Here is an 18367-nt window from a genome sequence, read left to right as displayed (position 1 = left end):
AAACCAATTATGAGTGAGTACATCCCATATTCATCTTTTTGGGTCTGGGTTACCTCACTCAGGATAGTGTTTTCTATTTCCCTCCATTTGCATGCAAAATTTGAGAAGTCATTGTTTTTTACCGCAGCATAGTACTCTAATGTGTAGATATTCCACACTTTCTTCATCCATTCTTCCATTGAAGGGCATCTAGGTTGTTTCCAGGTTCTGGCTATTACAAATAATACTGCTATGAACATAGTTGAACAAATGCTCTTGTCATATGATAGGGCATCTCTTGGGTATATTCCCAGGAGTGGTATTGCTGGGTCCAGGGGTAGGTTGAACCAAAGGAAAAACATATAGTTGTCCTCTTGGCTATGGGAAGTAGACAAAATTGCCGGGGAGAAAATTGAGATCTTGGGGGTGGGGTGGGATGGGGGTAAGGGGAGATGGGGAGAGAAAAGGGAGAAGGGGAGACTGGGGGGAACTTGGGGAAAAAGGAGGACTGGGATAAAGGAAGGTTAGATAGGGGAGCACGGAAGCACAATTCTTAGTTAAGGGAGCCACCTTAGAGTTGGCAAGAGACTTGAACCTAGAGTGGCTCCCAGATGCCCAAGCCGAGGTCCCCAGTTAGTTCCTTGGGCAGCTGAGGATAGGGAACCTGAAATGACCCTATCCTAGAGCAATACTGAAGAACCTTCATCTGGTGATGGTTGGAACCTTCATCTGGTGATGGTTGGAACCTTCATCTGGTGATGGATGGAGATAGAGACAGAGACCCACAATGGAGCACTGGACTGAGCTCCCAAGGTTCCAATGAGGAGCAGAAGGAGGGAGAACATGAGCAAAGAAGTCGGGACCACGAGGCGTGCACCCACCCACTGAGACAGTGGAGCTGATCTATTGGGAGCTCACCCAGGCCAGCTGGACTGTGACTGAAAAAGCATGGGATAAAACTGGACTCTCTGAACATGGCAAACTATGAGGGCTGATGAGAAGCCAAGGACAATGGCACGGGGTTTTGAACCTACGTAATGTGCTGGCTTTGTGGGAGCCTAGCCAGTTTGGATGTTCACCTTCCTAGGAATGGACGGCGAGGGGAGGACCTAGGACTTACCACAGGGCAGGGAACCCTGACTGCTCTTTGGACTGGAGAGGGAGGGGGAGAGGAGTGGAGGGAGGGGGAGAAGGGTGGGAGGAGGGGGAGAAGGGTGGGAGGAGGGGGAGAAGGGTGGGAGGAGGGGGAGAAGGGTGGGAGAAAGGTGAGGGAAATGGGAGGCTGGGAGGAGGTGGAAACTTGTTTTTTTTTTCTCCTTTTCTCAATAAAAAAAAGAAAATGTATAAAATCCACATGATACTAGCTTTCAACTAGGGTGTATGCTTTATGAAGACAGTTGTCCGATTGCAATAGGCCAAGTATTCCAACCACCAGTTCTCTTTGACATCACATTCATTCTCTTCCTGTAGTATGTGGTTCTCAGAGCTACTTAAACTCATGCCCACCACCAGCCCTAGGCACTGCCTGATGATCTTTACAGAGAAATTCTTCCCCATACTTCTCATCGCACTTACAGAAATTTTAGGGAAAATGGCTAATGATCAATTTACACTTAAAATGTGAACTTTTCACGTATATTTTTTTGTATAAAAACAAAAACGAAAAGAATTTATATTAAATTATGGTACCTTCTATCACCAATGACAATTATTATAAATAATGGTATTTGGGCTTACAACTCAGGTTTAGCAATTTTTCTTCTTTAAGAGATGATCAGCAGCAATTATAGTAACCCTCCTCTCCATTAAATGATATCAGAAATTCTCATTCTGTAACACTGAGATGTCAGTACTTTTAATATGGAGTGTGTAAATGAACCCCTGAAGCACACTGCTCAAGTGTCAACTGCTGGGTAGGTCTTGAGTAGAGAATTCTAATATGCTCCCAGAGGATGATTGACTTAGAATAACACTGCATAAAAATTAATCTAAACTAGATGTAGTTCTTGGCTGAAATTTGGAGTCTAATATTCCATTCAAAATTTAAAAACTGTCTACTACACCAAGACAGTTAAGTTACTTAACTTTGGAATTTACTTTTAAAATCTTCTTACTAAATTCAGATTTGATCATTGATCTTGCCCCCTCCCACTCCCACAAGCCGTAACACTGACAAAAATAAAGACAGTCAAAGCAGCAAAATGCTTAGCAAGTAAAGGGATTTGTAATGCAAGCCCAACGACTTGAGTATGAACCCCAGTTTCCAGTGTGGAAAGAGAGAACTGATTTGTAAATTGTTCTTGAACCTCCACATTAGGTCCTTGACACATGTTTTTATACTTCCTCATACAATCATATTTTTAAATGAAAGTTTACCTGTAGCTAACAGGGGATTCCCATGTTTTTACTGTATTGTGTACGAGTTCTGAACTTTTCAAATATAGTCCTTGGTCAGTTCATAAATTTCAGCCTTATAAGCATCCTTTTCTTTTGTGAAATGGTATACTCAAAGAACTGGGATTGTGTTCAAAGATTTCTTCATTCTTATTTGTGGTGAATATTTTTACCCAGAATTCAGATTAAAACCAGAATCCACATAACAATTAAATTGCGTTTCCCAAAATTTGCATACCTCCATAGGTTAGTTCAACTTACAAGATCATATTATTTTATCAGTGCAACACTGAAAAACATCTGATCCACCTCTTGTTTTTTCTACATATAAAACTCTTACTATATATTTATGTAAAAACAAATGATTACTAGAATGTAGTAAGTCTACTATCAGCTAAGAATTTGAGCACCATAAAATGTACCTAAATGCAATGATGAAGGTGAGCATGGTGCAACGTCAGTACTTGAAATGTTGAGTTAGTACTATCACATGCTAAGGCACCTTGAGATACATAACCACTCCTTGACTCAAAAACCCAACAGTATCAGGACAAACACTGTTTTACAATAAGATGTATTTGAAATTTGAAGAGAAAATGAGTTTAATATGACTCGTGCTGCGTGGCTATAAGCCTAAAAAGGGTAGCTTAACAGAGGGTCTCTTCATAAGAATAAACTTCCTTGTTCAGCTCCATATGGAAGCTCTGAAATACAAAAAGAGCTCTGTTACTAACAAATTGTTAATACAATCTTATTAAAAATTAACAATTCAGAATATAACCAGCAGAGAAGTGAAACATTTCCTGCATATCCCCTATTCTATGTTTACAAAACACAGTACTAAGGTCTTTTTCTCACACATGAACCCTAGACTGACAGCTGTGGAACCTTCATGGGACTGAAGTAGGCCCTCTATATATGGGAGACAATGGTGAAGCTTGAACTACCTGTGAGGCCCCTGGCAGTAGGACCAAGATCTATCTTTGGTGCAGGAGTTAGTTTTTAGGAGCTCATTCCCCATGGTGGGTTGCCATGCTTAGCCTTAATGCTGGGTGGCAGGGGGAGCTTGCACCTGCCCTAACTTAATGTTCCAGACTTTATTGACTCCCTATCAGAGACCTTAGTCATTGGGAGGAGTGGATAGGGGGTTATCTGAGGGAGGTGTGGGGGACAGGAAGAGGTGTGGGGGAGAACAATGATTGGAATGTAAAATGAAATAAAAATATATAAATTTTAAAAAGATATTTTTCTCCAAGCACAGTTTTTCCTTAAAGTCTACATCATAGATAGTTTTAAGTGTCAACTTGACACAATTTCAAATCATCTTGAAAGGGGATCTCAGTGAGAGTTTTTTTCAGGTCAAGTTGACCTGTGGTCACATTTGTGAGGGATGATCTTAATTCCATTAACTGACATCAGAAGGCGCATCCCACTGTGAGGAGCACCATTACATTGGCTTGTGTCCCAAACTGTGTAAGAATGGAGAAGGTAAGCTGAATGCTAAGCATGCAAGCATTCATTTCTCTCTCATTTTTGCTCTAAATATATGTGACCAGCTGTTTCAGGTTCCTATCACCCATGTCACCTTTCCTCCTCCCAATCCAGTTCTTCTGGAGTTCAGGCTCTGTACTGTTTTCTAATCTAAAGACCTGTAATTTTTTCATGTTCTAATATATGTAATCTCCCATTTTGACAAATTTAACCACCACTCCCAAAATTGTGGCTTTGCAGTATCAATTTTGAATTTTCTGATAATATCTTCATAACGTATAGCATATTAATTGTAACTCATAATGAGCAAGCAAAAGTATAAAATGCAGGTCTCTGAATTCTGAATGCATTGTTCTTGTGTGTCTACTGTTTAAGACATGATATGACATAAAACAACTTACCAATGTTGGTTCGGGTTCTTCCTTCTCCACAATCAAGCAGAGAAGTAATAAAAGAAATACAAAGAAGAGACAAATTGGCACTAAGAAAACAATCTTTGAGTCTGGTCCCATGTAGCCTAGGATTAAAAGAAAAACAATAAAAGGAGAAATGCTAAAAGTTTATAAAGACCTTTTAATTTGAATTATTTTAAAAATATCCTGTCAGTGTTACAGAAATGTAGTTAAGGGGGCACAGTTGCCAAAGCACAAATACCACATCAGGGTCTGAGTTTAGCATTCCTCTTGTTGGCAAACATTTCATCCAGAAGAACTACTTTGCTCAACTGTGACATCTATCCCATTTCAATTCCAAAGCACATGTGATTTTGCTTGTAATTTGATGTTGTGACATTGTTCATTAAAAACACATAATACAAGAGTCAAGAGCTTAAACAAATAAGTCCTATGTGTCTCCTTACTGTGAGGAACAAGATCTGGGCTTCAATAAACATGCATATGAGGGTAATGACACTAACCTTACAAGGTCACATTTTAAAATTTGTCTCACACTTTAGAGGCTGAACTGAAGAACAAGAGATGACTTTACTGTTTGGCATTTAGATGTGACATTTTCTTCTTTCTTTCTCTCTTTGGTAGTTTTTCTTTTGTTTTAACAAAAGTAGTTGATTGAACCACAGGCCTTGAGCATGCTAGGCAAGCATTCAAGTACTAGGAGATCACCAGGACCAGAAGTGGAGTGTTAATGTTGCTTCTGCATAGTGGAACTGTTGGTGGTGATACTTAGATTCTAAACAAATGTGTCCTTCCAAGTCTAGTATCTCTGACTTGTTTTGGAATAACATACAGCATGTCAACTTTTAGTTCCAGACCTATAAATCTACCCCCATCTCAATTTGTCTTTGTCTTATTCCCTTGAGCTCTTAGTTGCCTCTAGAAAATTTTGAGCCAAATTCTAATGCTTAGTATCATAAAGATTTACAGGGGTAATTTCCAGAGAAGTGACAAACAGGACAAGTCTCCTGACATGGAAAGTTAACAAGGGCAGGGCAGACAGTTCCTTTCGTAAGGTTCTGTTTGTGTTCTCTCGTCAAGACAATTCCTAAGAACTTATTTTATTGCCAAAATATTATTGTACTACTCGCCCCCCCCATTAAGTCCAGCTTATGTTGCCCAACAGCTGGTGGGAATGGGACATGACCGGAAGTGTGGTCAAAGGCTCGGGGGTCATGCTAATAAAGAAAGTTGACTCTCCCTCTCCCAGAAGGTATAAAATGAAAAACTCAAAGTTTAGAGGGTAGAAAGGTAAGGGCAGATAGGATGAGAGGAGTTGGCAATTTTAATATGATCAAATTTTAACACATAAAATTCTCAAAAAACAACAAAAGTAGTATTAAAATTTTAATTGTCCTAAAAAAGACCCTTCTGAGGGCCTGCCTGTGTGTGGTCTGTGGCCTAAGCTCACATTTTCACTCTTCAAAATTGTAGGAGAATAAATATATGCTTTTAAACTAAATATGTATAAATATTTATAATATATAGAAATATATGCATACCTATAGTTGTCCTATTTTTTCTGTAACTTGAAGTACCCAACAAGAAATGCATCCTAAAATCCTAAAACTATAAGCAACTCCCAAAAAAATTTATTCCTAACTTGTAAGTCTAAAGTTAGACTCTACCAAGTGATACCTGTCAGGACGAAATAAATCTGAGTCATCAAAATTCCTGATGTGATTATATGAATGCAAAAAAATATACATTTTGATAATATAATAAAGAAAAATCTCCAAATCTACATGAAATTTATGGTCTAATTACAAAATATAACTCAATACAATACACATAGAGAGATATACACACATACATTTTCCAGATTTCTGTTTTCTGACAGTGGAAACAAAAATGAAAACTGTAGAGGCAGTAACAGTATTCTTTCTGTTTACATACACATACTCCTCTTGTTGAACTCCTCCTTACCCTGACTATTTTCCTCCAGAACCCCTAGTTGTTGTATAACATATTTTACTTGGCTATTATTTATTTCTTCCCAACGTGAGAATAACATAGTTACAACAAAGTAAAAATTACTGCCGGATATCCAATCCCTAGAACCTAATTCACAGTAGGTACTCAAAAAATATTTGATAAACAAAATTGAACAATGATTCTGCTGTTTTTGTAGGGAGGTAGAGTCAAAAAATCCAGTCTAGTCGAATCATGTGAAAGAGTAACAACTAATAAAAGATTATTGTCTAATTTGTACATTTATTACAGTTGCATCCATGTATGAATATCTAAATAAACAATGCTAAAGTGATTTTCTTCAATTTTGAATAATTACAAGCAATTTGGAGTTTTTGTTTGTTTGTTTGGCTGGTTGGGGTTTTTTGTTGTAGTGTTTTGATTTTTGAGACAGGATTTCTCTATGTAACAGCTCTGGTTGACTGGAACTTACTCTGTAGACCAGGTTGGCCTTGAACTCACAGAGTTCTGCCTGCTTCTGCATCCTGAGCACTGGAATTAAAGGTGTTTGCCACCAATACCTGAATGTAGTAATTTGTAATAATGTTAATATATTCTGAAACAAACCGTCTAGGCTTTTAAGTTTATATCACTATGAAATTTTAATAACTTTTTGAATATTTGAATAACCTAAATCACTTTCTATTAGCATGGGAACTGATTGTTTCTCCCAATTGTAGCATCTGTGATGGTATGTTGTAATTGTCAGCTTTCTGCTCTGTGCAATTGTCTGGGAAGACAGTCTCATAGAGAGGATGTTTGGAGCAGGTTGGCCTATGGGTATACCTGTGAGGCATTTTCTCATTTGTGTTAACTGAGGTGGGAATAACCACCCTCGATACGCAGCATCATTTCATGGGCTAGGTCCTGGATTGAATGACAAGGAGAGCTGCCTGAGCAGGGGTTAGATGCATGCAGTTTTTTTCTCTTTACTGCTGGTGTGAGGCGCTCTTTTAAATTTCTTCCAACTAGACTTCCCAGCTGTGATGGACTGTAACCAGGAATCTTGATCTAAGTAAGTCCTTTCTTCCTCAAGTTGCTTTTGGGCAGGATATTTTAATCACAACAACAGACATGAAGCCAGAACAACATCTCAATTAGAAAAATTACCAGTACTTTGTATTAGATACTTGGAGTCAGTTACAGCCCTTGCTATAAAAGTTATGTTCTTATGAAAATTGAAAGTTCAAAAATATTGATTGAAATGGACTCTGAACCTTCCCCCAAGAAAATCTATGAAATTTTCATAGCAGATAAACGAAATTGCTAAATATTAAATTAACTAAAGACAAATTAAATAAATAAAAATATAAGAAATACTATAATATATAAATGATATAATATAATTTGTTATATTTATATATAAATTAATAAAATATTAACATATAAATTATAATAACATGTAAACTAAATAACTATAGATTAATTAAATATGAATATTGACTATTAAATATTATCATATTAAAGCAGAATGACTTCTACTTCCAAATGAGTACTAGATTTTCAGTAAGCATATTATTTATTGAGGTACTTACTCCCCCCATTTATAGATGATGCTCAAGACACTTTGATCTTCCATTACAAGCACACGAAGAGAAAATAAATTTTCTAACAAACAGCCCAGAGTTACTTAGTGCCTATCCTTTTCTTAGTGCATACCTTCCCAGCATTCCTCTTCACTCCATTCACTCCAAATTCCGTCATCTGCACAGTATATATTGACTTTACTTCTTACAAAAAAGCACAGCTCTTCACTATCATTTGCTCTTTTTTTCAACTTCATGTCATTTTTATCTGTGGCAGACTGAAAGTCAAGACAAAAAAATATGGTGTGTTTATTTGACCTAAGTGCAACTGCTGTGATTTCCTTTCTCAGCTTTGAAATGTTTGTGGACATGAAACACCTGCATTGGGATACTAGCAGTGGTCATTCACTATACACTTCTACTTTGTAGCTATATTTTATTTTATCTTTTGTCCTATCACAGTAATTGGTTACTTGTAATAAGGAACAGCATGTGTGATATGTCACAACTCTATGTAATTTGATGTCCATAATGTCCAGATTAGTCTCTGATATTCCAGGTTGCACAAGGGGGGAACAGAAAGGCTACATAAGAAGAATTTACTGAAATAAAAAAGTGTCATGTGAATGCAAATTTTCTGGAAACTGGAATGTTCATATTTAAAATGTATCCCCTACTCTTTTTCTCTGATTAACTTTTGAAGACCCATGTAGTAGTCCTCAGTGATTGGCAGAAAACTACCACTTCAGATATGAGACTACCACAAAATATGCGGATACTCTTCATGAGAATCACGGGGGAAACAAAAACTAAAGAAATGACTTCAGATTTCCACTTCAAAGTGCTAAAGAGTTCTTCACATATGCTATGATTGCTTTTCATTTATTTAACTTAGCTTCAGAGCCTAGAGAATATGTAGTGTAAACTTAAGTGGACTGGGAATCAAGTTTTGAGTATACTTCTATTTGTCTATGAAGTCAATAACCTTCCTGGAACACGGATACTAACACAATTACCATTTTTCTATTCTGTGAATTGAATCATTGAGAAACAGCAGTTCACATTTTTTGTGTTTACCAATATCTAAACTGGAAACAAACAAGTCAAAGCAATGTATACCAAAGTGGGGTTAAAGAAATCACCAAATCCTTGATGTTTGGAAGTCATTAATTTCACAAGTATCACTGCTTTTAAAAGTCCCTCTTCTCTAGGAAAACTCTTATATCCCTGAGGACTCTTAATTTTGACCTCATGGTTGGACTTCAGAAAGTGATTTCTCTCTTTGTGTGAGAGAGATTTTTGTAATTTAATTTATTAAGACAAAATTGGAAATATGTAACTATATTGTCTCCAGGCTCTTTTGCAACTTTAAAATTGGCATGATTTGGTTATACTTTTTTATATTTTCGTTGTCCACTTGATTTGGCTTTCTGAAAGGAAACAGAAATACTTGTTATGGTCCATCCTTCTTTTGAACAACAACAGATTTTAATTCTCCAGTATCCTATTATATTTAAATATTACATTTATGATTTTAGCCAATAAGTACAGCATACCTCCCAGGAAATATCGTCTTCTCGGACCACAACCTCGTAAGTGTAACACCTTGGTGGAATGGGTCCTTCAGGTGTGCTCCATTTCATTCTAATCTCAACGGAATCCTCCATGCCAATGTGAAGGAATTCTGGTGGCAAGGGTTTAACTAAAAAGCAGAAGGAAACAGTTTCAACATGAAAGTTCCTAAGTTAGCAGCAGCCCTCATCCAAAGCTGGGGACACTCTGTAACAGAAACTTTCAGGGACAAACTAAGTGGCTCAAGATTATTCTCCTGATGTGACTGAAAACCAAAGTTGTTTGCCAATGAAGATGAACTTCTTGAGAAATTTGATTATTTGGGAAACTCATTTTTGTTCATTTGGTTTTGATAAATTCCACAATAATAAATATTGGAGGCCAAGAGGAAAAATAAGAAGCCTCAAATCATTGCAATGATTTCCCCATTTTGCAACTTTAGAAACAACAACCAAACTACCATTACTACAACTATGAATACTTTCTAACTAATCTATATGCTCTGGCTACTATACATCTAACATTGCGCCAGTGTTGCATGGTTTTCCACTGTCTTCACTTACATGATAAGGAAATGTAAATAAAGACCTTAAGCCAATCACCCAAACCTATATAATTCATAAATGGTAGACCCCCAGATGTGGGGGTGCCTTTAATCCCAGTACTAGGGAGGCAGAGACAGGCAAATTTCTGAGTTCAATTCCAGCCCTGTCTACAGAGCAAGTTCCAGGAAATCCAGAGCTACATAGTGGGACCCTGTCTTGAAAGAAAGAGAGAGAGAGAGAGAGAGAGAGAGAGAGAGAGAGAGAGAGAGAGAGAGAGGAGAGAGAAAGAGAGAGAGAGAGGAGAGAGAGATGAGAGAGAGAGAGAGAGAGAAGAAGAAGAAGAAGAAGAAGAAGAAGAAGAAGAAGAAGAAGAAGAAGAAGAAAGATAGAAAGGGAAAAGAAAAAGAAAATAGTAAACCAAGTGTTCAAAGCTAGGTTCTTACTCTTAAAGTTCTTGGAATAAAGAATACAAATTCGGAAGTCATGAAATGTTTTGGTTTTCAATAGTTTGCCGTATGAAGCCAAGGTTAATAGATTCTATAATTAGTAATTCGCTAAAACTAAACAGAAGTACTAAATAGCAAAGAGTCAAGCTGGAAAATGAATTGTGATCTCTAAAAACAGTGCTGTTTTATATTTCTCTCAATATCTTCTCTACTTCCTCATATACTCTGCTTCCTTTGTGTTTCTGCCTTTGCACTTCCACAGCTTTTATAAATATCACTCTTTCCTTTTGCCTCTCCTGCTCCCTTAGGAATGGCCAGAACTAGAATGAATAGTTTTGAAGTTGACATTGTTTGTTCATATTTCACCTATATTTTGAAGTTGAAAAACGGTATAGCTGGATCCGATAGGTTCTGTTTTTGAGGATCCATTAACACAGATAAAGAAGTCTTTATAGTCTGATGACTCCAAGTCGGAAAGCTTGCACCCAACGTTTTTTTCATTATCCCGAAGGTAATTGGTACACTGCAAGGCTTGATCCAAGCCCTCGTACCTATAGCAAAAGGAATATTTCAGGAATTGTTTAGTAGCATCTTTTTTTTATCCCAGTGATCAGTCTTGAGTTTTCTAGTGATATTATATGAAATATACATATGAGCACAGTATATTGATTCAGTAGAATATATATATATATTATATAGCAACATAAACACAAACATATGTAAAAAAGTAATTTTTAAAAGAGTTCATGACTTTGAGAGGTCACTACAGCCGTTGGAGAGAGGTAAGGGAGAGACAGAAACAACGTAAATATGGTACACATGTATGACATTCCCAAAAATGCTGTTATAAAAAGGTTACAATATAAAGAAAGAAATCATTTAGTACCTGATAGTTGCTATATGCAATATATTCACCAGAAAGAAAATCAGCCTAGTTAATTTCATGGAGCTTCAGTTCAATATGAATCCTTACAAAGAAACTCAAGTATTATTATTAATAGATTTAGATTTTGTTGACTCACCAAAGTTGGTGAATTAAAGATTTGGATAATTAAGGTAACCTTAATAACATTTGACTGAGAAAATTGTTTGAAGAGAAAGCATACTTAAAAGCAGATATAAAATATTTCTAAGTTTAATAAAACAAAAAGAAATCTTCTGATGTTATAAAGTACTGTGATATAAGTCTGAGAAAAACCAACTAGAGGAGGGGGTAAAATGAGCAAGACAAAGTAATTTGTAAAGTGCAGTGTAATTTTTCTCTTTGTCTTAAGCAGGAAATTTCGTCTCATCATTTAAAGTTGACTTTGTTTCAGCAATACAGCTGATGGAAATGAAAGAGATCTTGGGTTGTTAGCAACTGATTTATAAAGCAATGATTGCTGATATATTTTTCTAAAGACTAGCTTGCAGTTCAGAGTATGATTTTGGCTTTGAAAGCAGCCAAAACTCCCTTATGAAATGAAACCAGCATAGTAGCTGATAAGGAGCTACCGAAAATATCTAGACTCTAGTAAAAGAACTTTATACGTCATGCCCAACTTTAGGGATGTGTTTTTAAATTGTAGTCTCTTGGTTAATTGTCTGCTTACAGCCTGGGAGCCTTCATAGCTATGATTTTGTTTATTTATTTTGCTCTGACACAAGAATTCACTATCCGCTGTCTTAGAGCTTAATATGTAGCCAGGGGACTTAGTGTCAAACTCATGATTGTTACATGTTACCTTCTCAAATTCTGGGATGATATGTATACATAACTATCTCGAACCAATGTTCGAGTTTGCAAAGACTGACTGTGTGGCTTAGGTCAGTGAAAAAACTGATTCACAATCTTTAAAACATTAATATTTGTTCATCCATATTCCACTTAGTAAGGATAAGATTATGTTAAGCATGAATGAGTGAAACGTGTATTCCTCTTTTGTTTGTTGTATCTTTGTAATCAATAGTAATGTCTTTTATTTAATAAATGTTTAATATTTATTGATTTATTGACCAAAAATTTGAAATTTATCCATCCAATTCAAGATATTGAAAGTCAAAAATTCCCCCTAGATGAATTGTCTGCCAAAATCTACCCAGAATCATGTTTCCAGAGCAGAGTTTAAAGCACAACTCTCAAAAGCACTAATCCTTCATACCCCATCATTAATATATCATGTTTTTCCTTTAAAAGATGCAATCATACTTGGAGCTGAAAGATCACAAATACTACAAGTTTGTCTTTTCTTGATTTGTCTTTCTTTAGTATGCATAATTTCTGATGTTTTTCATTTATCGATGTTATCACCATTGTTTTCATTCTTTTAGTAGTAATCTATTGTGAGTGTGGCCTTCTGTAGACAGGAAAGAGAAATGTAAGGATTGGGTCACATTCACTAATTTTAAAAGAACTTGAGGAGCCAAACTATATACATGAGATACTTTTGAATACCCTCTGAACAACAAAGGAAGTTGTAAGAAGCAGTAGTTCAACAGCAAAGTCAATGAATTAGCTACCACATAGGCCTGTAAGGCTAAAAAGAATTGGTAAAAGGATGAGCCAGAGGCCATTCCAGATCACAGGATGTGCATGACATGAATAAGGAAAAGAATGTAGAAATGGATCAACACAGAATAGAAAATTGCATAGCAGATTACAGTTTTGGAAAGGTAGTGATACAGTGAGACAAAAACTTGAAAGAAAAATGTACCTACAGTGTGCAGAATGAGCAGGAGGGAGGGGTAAATGCTGCATTAACAGCAACCACCATTTGGGAGGTCATGGCAGTCATCCAGGTGAGGAATGAGAAGGGTCTAAATGAAGGTTCTTACAGTAGATATGGGAAATGAAAAACAGATGAACAACTTAGCAAAAAATGTCAGAGTGTAGTGATTGTCTTACAACAAAGCAATTAAGGAAGTGGCTACTGGTGTAGGGGACTGTGTTTTCACTGATCTGTCACCCATGCACCAAACGTATGCCCACACAGGTGGCCCTTGTTAAACTCAGCTAACCACAACATGAGAATTAAAATGAAAGAAAGGAGATGATAGTAGGAGAGGGTTTGCTAAGAGGGATTGAAGGAAATAAAGGACGGGAGGGCTAATTGTGACCAGAACATATTAAATAAGCATAGGAAATAAAATCTTTTAAAAATTTTTTTGAGGATCAAGAATAATTTAATAGTATCAGACATAAAATAATTGATCGTTTAGAAGAGCTGCCAGCTTGCCCTCCTTTTCTTCACCACGAAGGGCATTATATAGGTAACATACAGATTTGTCCCAGAGGCATTGTCTAAGAGCAAGAAGAGTATTAACGTCAAGTTCATGTCATTAACTGAGTCACTCTTGATTCTCCAGGAAATAAAATTTTAAAAGGCTCTATGTTTAAAAGCTTCAGGAGCAGTTAAGAAACAGTGAGAAGATCGAGTTTAACAGAGAGCTGCTTTTAAAAAAAAACTAAGTGAACAAAATGTACAAAAACTTTTCAAACTATAAACCCAGATATCTATAGGATACAATATTTCCTCATGTGTAGAAATAGTCACTTGATGCCTTACAGTATGCTCAGCCTGAAATTCTCACATAATTATGATTAATTATCATCATAAATATAACTTTGGTGAAGATAGTTGTTGTGGTTCAGTTGAAATATAGTTATTTGTACTGTGTGCTAATCTTGACAGATGTTTGCGCAATGTTGGATTCTAAGTACAAAAATACTTACCAGAAAAACATAGTATAGTTGGCATCAGAATGTGTTACTTTTCCAGGCTTCCAAGAGCAAACCAAATACTGCCAGTTATAATATATACACTTCATATCCTGAATTTTAGTTTCCAGACTTCCTAGGAAATGAATGAACTATGAATACTTGGAAGACATAGTGACAAATTTTCTATGTAATCACAATGAAATTTTATTTCCTTTGGCCTTTCTATTTTATTTAACTATCAGCATAATGAGAAACTCTGCAAAAGGAAGCTATCAGAAATCACTTCACTGTTAAAGAGGATATTGCAAACCTGAAAACATGTGAGGGCTTATTTACTGACACTAGTTTAGGTCAAAATCCTAAATTAATTATTCTAACATGCTCTCAGAAATGGAGCAAATACCCATTCATGTTTATTAATATGGCTCCATGTTGAGGACTCTACTAATAAGATGTAGATTTATTTTAAAAAATGTTTGGGTACTGGAGTGATGGCTCAGTGATTAAGAGCACTCACTGGCTGTTCTTCCAGAGGACATGTGTTCAATTTCCAGCAACCGCATGGTGGCTCACCACCACCTGTAATGAGATCTGGTGCCCTCTGAACACTATACATAAAAAAGTGTGCACAACAATTTTTTTTAATGCTTGTGGGTTAAATGTGCTCAGAAAGCCACGACACTAACAATAAAACAGATTCTATTTTGTGCCTAATTGTTACATGTTTTACTGTGTATATAATCACCTATACAGGGGTTAAGGAATTTATTCTCTACATGTTTTTTTTTTCTGATAGAATCAAACGTATAAAAACTTTGTTTTGACCTGCATCTGTTGTCCGATAAGAAGCTTCCATCCATGAACTTTGAACTTCTGATACATTTGTACACCGCTCTGATAAATGCGTACGTATCTTTCCTTCGATGTCTTTGTTAAGATCAAACCCATCCTTGTGAATTAGATTCCTAGTAATGATAGTCTATTTGATAAAAAAGATGAAATACTTCCATTTTAAAAATACATTGAACAGTGATACATATTAGTAAGACTAAACAATTATTAAAATCTAATATAATTATTCACTATAGTGCCCAAGTTACATTTCTAACAGATATCACCTCTGTAGATAATATTATTTGATAAGGTCATTTGAAAAAAAAAAGACAGAAAACATTTAGTAAGGGGAAAGGCTCTGTGATAGGACCATAAACTTTTTACAACTTGGAGTTAAGTAGATAACTTTCAACAATGTGAGTATTGCATGGTTAATGATTTGTCGTTTTCAGATATAATCTGAAACTTTCCGAAATCCCATAAAATAAAATAAAAAAGAGCCTCAGAGGTACCTGACAAAAACTGGACAATTTGTAAGTTTTCAAAGGATGAAATCATATATAATACAGTCTTATGTTTCTGGAATGCAGTTAAGCATTTTGCCTAAAACATCGTTCAATAAATAACATGAATTAATCATTGAAACTACCTTGCTGAGTTATAGCACTGATGGGACACCTTCAACAACAAAGCTCTGAATGAACACAATTGTTATTGTATAGAAAATCAATAAGCATTCATGGAAACCTTGGCATACATAGAAAAAGCAATGTCATGTTCTGTGATGTGTATGCAAAGATTTAACACATCAGGTATTTTGTCAGAATTATAGAAAGTGAATTGATATAATAATAAATTGTAAAAGTACAGCAAAATGCATAAGTATTCTTGAAGCTTACATTCTAGGAGACCTGGTTTCCTTTGTTGTCCTCTCAAAAGTAGTCTTAATACTGGACAAAAGGAAAATATCTTCCTGAAGATGCACAGAAGCTCCCATGAGAGCTTTTCATGTACTGATTAAAACAGTTAAGGCACACAAAGTGGTGGATACTAGAGTCAGTAATACAAGAAAACCTCTAATGAACAGCTCACTCTGCTGTTCCTAGCCTTGCTTTACTTACCTTCCATTTGTCACTATCACCATTTCGGTATTTTAACTCATATTCTAGTGTGCATTCCTTAAAGTTTTCCACAACCACGGGAGGTTTCCATTGCAAATAGAGATAACCTAGTAATCCGGGATCCACTATTTCAAAATCCTGAGGAGGATTAACTGAAATGCAATTAATAAAATATTTATATTTGTCCTGTATTTTATGACTAATATTGTTGAATGTGAATAATTCTCAAATGTTCATTACATGATTACTTAATAAAATTCTAGCATTTCTATAAGCTATAACATAGCTAGCAAAATGAATAAAGCACCGATAAAAGACTGTAACTGAAAATAATTTTTTCTAGCTCCTGACACAGAAAGACAATTATCACATGTACTCACTCATAAGTGGTTTCCAAACATAATGCAAAGAAAATCAGCCTACAACCACAATCCCAGAGAACTTAGACAACAATGAGGACACTAAGAGAGACTTACATAGATCTAATCTACATGGGAAGTAGAAAAATGCAAGATCTCCTGAGTAAATTAGGAGCATGGGGACTTTGGGGGTAGGGTTGAAGGGGGAGGAGAGAGTCAGGGAGGGGATCAAAGAAAATATAGAGCTCAATAAAAATCAATAAAAAAAACATAAAAAGACTGTATCTGGAAAAGCTTTTAATGATTAGGCTAAGTGAAGGGAAACCATCTCATAAACCTATATATCCAGTGATTTGGCAGGGCGGTGGCTTTTAATTCCAGGGCACAGGCTTTTAATTCCAGCACTCGGGGGGCAGAGGCAGGTGGCTCGCTGTGAGTTTGAGCCCAGCCTGGTCTTCAAGAGCTAATTTCAGGACAGGCCCCCAAGCTGCAGAGAAACCCTATCTTGAAAAACAACAACAACCAAAAACAACAAACAAACAAACAAAAAAAACCCCTGTGATTTCATTTATACAAAATACCCTATTTGAAGACAGTAGTAGATTAGTGATCACCAGAGGCACAGAGTTTCTCTGGAAGAGAATGAAGGAATTTGTTGGCAGTAGCAGCTTCATAACTTTGTGGCTATACTGAAATAATAATGTCCAAATGCTACATTAGAAAAGTTATATAAAAATAAATCTGTTGAAGTCCATAATTTTTCTCTGTAGCTGTTCTTTTTAAAGAAACCACATAAGCAAAATGTGATTATTGCCTTTCTAGGAACGATGACTGCACAGAAATACACTAGCTATGGAATCTTTTTAGCGGACATATACACCAGGATTTGTATAATATTACATAAATGGTAGTTATATAAATATGTCTAATAGTAAAAACCAATCAATACTGATTTGGTATCTTGATACAGTCAGTGTAAAACATGGTGATAGATGCAAGAAAAACATATTCCCTATGCCTGAGCAGCTTAAGAATTTGGAGAATAGGCATGTCTTGTGAGTAGTTCATGGGGTTAATTGAATACACAGCTCCCCACAGTTCATAATTATCTGGAGTTTGGCAAAGCAAGACTTTCCTATAAACTTTCTCTGTAAAAACTCGATTAGCACTATAATACTGCCCTCATGCTAATGTTTGGCTAATTCTCTCTGCTGAATGTTGAATTTAACTTCAACTTGCCTAGGGATTCCTCTCAGGCTTTCCATTGAGAATGAATCTGTGTCAAATTCAATATTCATTAGACACTGAAAACTCAGATTTTTCATATACTTTAGTTTAAACTTCCCCTTTCTGGTTTATCCAGTTGTCATAGGACTCATGTTGTGCTAGAAGAATATAATTTTCAAATGCAAGAATATACTCTTCAAATGCTTAAGTAATTTCCTCAAAAAATCCTATAAAAGAGGTCTGAAAATTGCTGTATGATTTGGCATTTTACCTAAGAAAATGTGATCATTAGTTTATCTTCTCCTTGTACATATACAAGAACATATTTTTATATCATGGAAATATTACTAATAATGTTATCTACTAGTTTTATATTTTCATGATAAAGAGTGAAAATCCCATTCATATCCTTTAAGATGACTCCATTAAAAGAAATTTAATTTGTTCATTTACCTTTTATTTCCAAAGAAGGTTCAATTATTGCACAAAGAAGTAACAGACCCAGGCATCTGGTATCCACACCCATAAAAGCCATTTCTCCAGGACTTAGTGTGCTGAAGGCTCCACTCTAAGAAAGAGAAGATGACAGTGGGGCTTTATCATATTCAAATAATCATGTAGGTAAATGTAGCTAATGATATTTCTGGGAGTTCTCTGTGTACTTTCTACTGAGACAGGAATCTGTGATCATTGAACCATGGAAATGGAAATCAATCTTGGAGTCAATGCAATAGCAACGAATGTGTTCTG

General features: G+C 35.9%; 1 protein-coding gene across 1 annotated transcript; it reads right to left on the bottom strand.

Moving 5' to 3' along the window:
* Positions 1-3020: 3020 nt before the first annotated feature.
* Positions 3021-18152, bottom strand: LOC121441156 (interleukin-13 receptor subunit alpha-2-like). Its single transcript, XM_041642286.1, has 9 exons — positions 18071-18152; positions 16032-16183; positions 14902-15055; positions 14089-14209; positions 10743-10927; positions 9370-9515; positions 7947-8091; positions 4266-4381; positions 3021-3077 (listed from the first exon to the last, which is right to left on the bottom strand). The coding sequence occupies exons 1-9, from the start codon at positions 18150-18152 to the stop codon at positions 3021-3023; spliced, it is 1158 nt and encodes a 385-aa protein (XP_041498220.1).
* Positions 18153-18367: the final 215 nt, after the last annotated feature.

This window comes from Microtus oregoni, unplaced genomic scaffold, assembly GCF_018167655.1.
Source record: "Microtus oregoni isolate MIOR12 unplaced genomic scaffold, Mior012 000073F_ref0000255, whole genome shotgun sequence".
Classification (NCBI taxonomy): domain Eukaryota; kingdom Metazoa; phylum Chordata; class Mammalia; order Rodentia; family Cricetidae; genus Microtus; species Microtus oregoni.
This window is presented reverse-complemented; position numbering and strand designations above follow the sequence as displayed.

What these genes read in the sequence shown, in the direction of transcription:
- LOC121441156 (XM_041642286.1), bottom strand. Translation starts at nt 18,152, where the DNA reads ATGGCTTTTATGGGTGTGGATACCAGATGCCTGGGTCTGTTACTTCTT. An exon ending in GTGATAGTGACAAATGGAAG is followed by an intron (nt 15,056 to 16,031) that starts GTAAGTAAAGCA and finishes TTTATCAAATAG; the next exon opens with ACTATCATTACTAGGAATCT. An exon ending in AAGAACCCGAACCAACATTG is followed by an intron (nt 3,078 to 4,265) that starts GTAAGTTGTTTT and finishes TTTGTATTTCAG; the next exon opens with AGCTTCCATATGGAGCTGAA.